This window comes from Oncorhynchus gorbuscha, linkage group LG16, assembly GCF_021184085.1.
Source record: "Oncorhynchus gorbuscha isolate QuinsamMale2020 ecotype Even-year linkage group LG16, OgorEven_v1.0, whole genome shotgun sequence".
In the NCBI taxonomy this organism is placed as follows: domain Eukaryota; kingdom Metazoa; phylum Chordata; class Actinopteri; order Salmoniformes; family Salmonidae; genus Oncorhynchus; species Oncorhynchus gorbuscha.
In genome coordinates this window covers 841396-846395 of record NC_060188.1, presented here as the reverse complement: position 1 = coordinate 846395, position 5000 = coordinate 841396, and the positions used below count along the sequence as shown (strand labels likewise).

At 43.3% G+C, this 5000-nt stretch overlaps 1 protein-coding gene across 3 annotated transcripts in view; it reads left to right on the top strand.

Moving 5' to 3' along the window:
- LOC123998655 (epidermal growth factor receptor kinase substrate 8-like protein 1) overlaps nt 1-4092 on the top strand; it is a 14113-nt gene extending 10021 nt beyond the window's left edge. For 2 of the 3 annotated variants that reach the window (XM_046303730.1, XM_046303731.1), the window contains 4 exons: nt 577-665; nt 1862-1936; nt 2815-2963; nt 3505-4092. In XM_046303730.1, coding sequence (XP_046159686.1) covers nt 577-665; nt 1862-1936; nt 2815-2963; nt 3505-3664 — 473 coding nt within the window. In that variant the 3' untranslated portion in view covers nt 3665-4092. The remainder of the gene's footprint in view (nt 1-576; nt 666-1861; nt 1937-2814; nt 2964-3504) is intronic. The other variant, XM_046303728.1, reaches the window with a different exon arrangement.
- Nucleotides 4093-5000: the final 908 nt, after the last annotated feature.

The window sequence follows — 5000 nt, the reverse complement described above, 5'->3', positions numbered from 1 at the left end:
AAGGGTCTAGCAGGAGGAGGAAGGGTCTAGCAGGAGGAAGGGTCTAGCAGGAGGAAGGGTCTAGCAGGAGGAAGGGTCTAGCAGGAGGAAGGGTCTAGCAGGAGGAAGGGTCTAGCAGGAGGAAGGGTCTAGGAGGAGGAAGGGTCTAGCAGGAGGAAGGGTCTAGCAGGAGGAAGGGTCTAGCAGAAGGAAGGGTCTAGCAGGAGGAAGGGTCTAGCAGGAGGAAGGGTCTAGCAGGAGGAAGGGTCTAGCAGAAGGAAGCGTCTAGCAGAAGGAAGGGTCTAGCAGGAGGAAGGGTCTAGCAGGAGGAAGGGTCTAGCAGGAGGAAGGGTCTAGCAGGAGGAAGGGTCTAGCAGAAGGAAGGGTCTAGGAGGAGGAAGGGTCTAGCAGGAGGAAGGGTCTAGCAGGAGGAAGGGTCTAGCAGAAGGAAGGGTCTAGCAGGAGGAAGGGTCTAGCAGGAGGAAGGGTCTAGTGAAATGAATAAAGTTGTACATGCGTTCTGGGTACTATTGTTACATGTTATTTCATTGATGAATCCCCATCGTAGTAGTTGATTGTTTTGTGTTTTGTGTGCAGATGATTTGCTGACCCTGAAAGCCTGCCCTCCACCTGAGGTGGAGTTTGTTGACATTTTTCAGAAAGTCAAGTACTCCCTCTGTCTGCTGGTGAGCCCATGTAGTGGACTAACAGAGATGTTTGTTTCTGTCCATTGTCCCTCTCTGTCACACAAAATCAATCTTTCGTATGAAAGGCTAATTTCTTTCTAACTTTCTCACCTCAGTATACTCCGGAGTCTGGTGTCGTGCTAACTTTCTCACCTCAGTATACTCCGGGGTCTGGTGTAGCGCTAACTTTCTCGACTCTGGACAACACATGTCCCCTTGGAGACGGGGTTCCAGCATCCTTACATATTTTCTGCCCTCTGTCTATCTCCCAATATGTTCCTACATCTGTCTTCCCTCTGTCTATTTACCAATATGTTCCTACATCTGTCTACCCTCTGTCTATCTCCCAATATGTTCCTACATCTGTCTACCCTCTGTCTATCTCCCAATATGTTCCTACATCTGTCTACCCTCTGTCTATCTCCCAATATGTTCCTACATCTGTCTACCCTCTGTCTATCTCCCAATATGTTCCTACATCTGTCTATCTACCAATATGTTCCTACATATGTCTACCCTCTGTCTATCTACCAATATGTTCCTACATCTGTCTACCCTCTGTCTATCTCCCAATATGTTCCTACATCTGTCTACCATCTGTCTATCTCCCAATATGTTCCTACATCTGTCTACCCTCTGTCTATCTCCCAATATGTTCCTACATCTGTCTATCTCCCAATATGTTCCTACATCTGTCTATCTACCAATATGTTCCTACATCTGTCTACCCTCTGTCTATCTCCCAATATGTTCCTACATCTGTCTACCCTCTGTCTATCTCCCAATGTGTTCCTACATCTGTCTATCTCCCAATATGTTCCTACATCTGTCTACCCTCTGTCTATCTCCCAATATGTTCCTACATCTGTCTACCCTCTGTTCTATCACCCAATATGTTCCTACATCTGTCTACCCTCTGTCTATCTACCAATCTCTTCCTACATCTGTCTGCCCTCCGCCCTCCGCCCATCACCCAATATGCTCCTACATCTGTCATATCATGTAATAAAAATACATATCTCTGTTTTCCTTTAAAAAAAGAAGCTCCGTTTTACTATCTGTAGCTCAGTTAGTAGAGCATTAGCATCGGAAGGCTTCCATTCCCAGGACCAGCCGTACATCAAATATATGCAGCGACTGTTAAGTTGCTTAGGATAAATATTATGATTATTATGATTCCATTATTTTGCTTTCAGGACCGCCTGAAGTCGTCCATCTCTGAGCCGTCTTCTGGGGAGCTGGTGCATCACGTCTTTATTCCCCTGGGCCTGGTATGTATTTACTAGACTGGTCCCAGATCTGTCCACTGGGCCTGGTATGTATTTACTAGATTGATCCTAGACCTGTCCACTGGTCCCAGACCTGTCCACAAGGCCTGGCAGGTATTTACTAGCCTGGTCCCAGACCTGTCCACTGGTCCCAGACCTGTCCACAAGGCCTGGCAGGTATTTACTAGCCTGGTCCCAGATCTGTCCACTGGTCCCAGACCTGTCCACTGGTCCCAGACCTGTCCACAAGGCCTGGCAGGTATTTACTAGCCTGGTCCCAGACCTGTCCACTGGTCTTAGTAGGTATTTACTGGCCTGATCCCAGATCTGTGTGTTCTGTAGTGGTCAACTCCATTGGTTGCTGACAATGCACAAGCTAGCAAGATCCCATTGGCTCATTCTAGCATGTATTTGCATATTACCATTATAGAACGCCTACTCTGTGAAGTGTGCATGTGCAATAACTCCATCCACCCTTGCACTCCTTCTAAACAACGCACATTTTTAGAAACTTTGGCAAAGTCTACAAAACTTAGTCCACTCTGTTCGTAACAAATTATAGTTTTGGGAACAGAAAACTTTATTGAGATCAAATATTTTAGCAATGAGAAAATTAGCAGAATGTCGGCCAAAATCAATCTCACTCCATCTTCTTCCACTGCTGGCCAATGAGCTTCCTCTCACTACCATATTTGGTAGTGAGTGGAAACGCCAATCGGATGCTTCACATTCACCCTTTGAAATATCTGGTTCATTGTTCTATCTTTGGTGATACTGTATGATTATCTGTCTGTCTGTCTATCTGTCGCTGTCTGTCACAGGTGGACATCAGTGTTAAGTCTGATATCGATCCATGTCTCTCTCTCTCTCTCTGGTTTCAGATGGTGAAGACTACTGATGGGCCAGAGATGGGGGCGACTGTGGTCAGTCCAGCCTTGACCAGTGGTGCTGTGTCTCTACTGCAGAAACACCTGACCGATGAAGAGAAGGAGCTTTGGAGCTCCCTAGGGCCTAACTGGACCTTACACTGGTAATATAATCATATATGCTATTTAGCAGATGCTTTTATCTAAACCGACTTACAGTCATTTATGCATCATACATCTGGGTGGTCCCGGGAATCAAACCCACTATACTGGTGTTACAAGCGCCATGCTCTACCAACTGAACTATAGGTGAAACTGGTGCGTGTGTGTACTGCTATGATGTCTGTGCTTATCGATGTACAGATGCCGTATCTTAATTTGAGCCTGATTCACAAAGTAGGAAAATAATCCTGCAGCAACAGGAAATGTGTGTTGTGTGGATTATAGTTAGATATTTTTGCAGGGGTTGACATTTTTCATTGATGCAAATAAGACATTTAAAATGGAAAATACAAACTTTAGAAGCCTTTTTAACCCTTGAATACACTACATGTTTGCATTTCCTGTTGAGCAGGAAAATTCCTGCAACAACAGGTTTATCAAATTAAGATACGGCATCTGTATGATTGTGTAGTTCATATGCACATTGTCATCCATAGACAAGGCTCAAGACAAGTCCTGATCTTTGGCCTTTTTCTCTCCCAGCTCCCAGCTTGTTGAGTCTGTCCCTCCATACTCACCTGTCTTTCTGGATGGATGGCAGCCTGAGGCCGTTGACCCAGAAGGTCAACTTTGGGAGGACCCAATCAAGTCACAGCACAAACAGGACGCTCTTCAATACAGTGTAGAGGTATACTTACTGTAGCATAGGCTAGTGGAACTGTACAGTGTAGAGGTATACTTACTGTAGCATTGTCTAGTGGAACTGTACAGTGTAGAGGTATACTTACTGTAGCATTGTCTAGTGGAACTGTACAGTGTAGAGGTATACTTACTGTAGCATTGGCTAGTGGAACTGTACAGTGTAGAGGTATACTTACTGTAGCATTGTCTAGTGGAACTGTACAGTGTAGAGGTATACTTACTGTAGCATTGGCTAGTGGAACTGTACAGTGTAGAGGTATACTTACTGTAGCATTGTCTAGTGGAACTGTACAGTGTAGAGGTATACTTACTGTAGCATTGTCTAGTGGAACTGTACAGTGTAGAGGTATACTTACTGTAGCATTGGCTAGTGGAACTGTACAGTGTAGAGGTATACTTACTGTAGCATTGTCTAGTGGAACTGTATGTCATATTATTTAGATTGTAATTGATTAGATGTAATTATGTAATCATTCCTTCTGATTTCTTCCCTAATTTAGGACCCTCCCTAACCAGGCTGAGGAAGGACCCAGCTCAGTCCAGCACACTGATGAATCGTACGTTTCTGACTTCCCCAATAACTGCTGTAATGCTTTTTGTTTACTGATTCACACAGTTCACGAGAAACACAGTTTCACCACTGATTATGGCACCTTTCACCTTTCACTAAGTTTTATGATAGAGTGCTTGGATCCAATAACTTCCTGTGTCCATAAAACAGAGGGGTGTTTAAAAAAAAGTTATTACTTTTCTATTATTTATATATTTCATATATAATATATAACATTATTAATAATACATCATTAATATAGTAAAACAGTAAGTCATTAAAACTAGTTTCCATTACAACCATGTTATTAACTCTTTATTCCTGCTGTAATGAACAGTCCTACTGTTTTGAAAAACACCATCAATATTACAAAGAAACAACATCTGTGTCTGAGAGATGACAGGTAACACAAACTGATCACACAGTTAGATGACAGGTAACACAAACTAATCACACAGTTAGATGACAGGTAACACAAACTGATCACACAGTTAGATGACAGGTAACACAAACGGATCACACAGTTAGATGACAGGTAACACAAACTGATCACACAGTTAGATGACAGGTAACACAAACTGATCACACAGTTAGATGACAGGTAACACAAACGGATCACACAGTTAGATGACAGGTAACACAAACTGATCACACAGTTAGATGACAGGTAACACAAACTGATCACACAGTTAGATGACAGGTAACACAAACTGATCACACAGTTAGATGACAGGTAACACAAACTGATCACACAGTTAAATTACAGGTAACACAAACTGATCACACA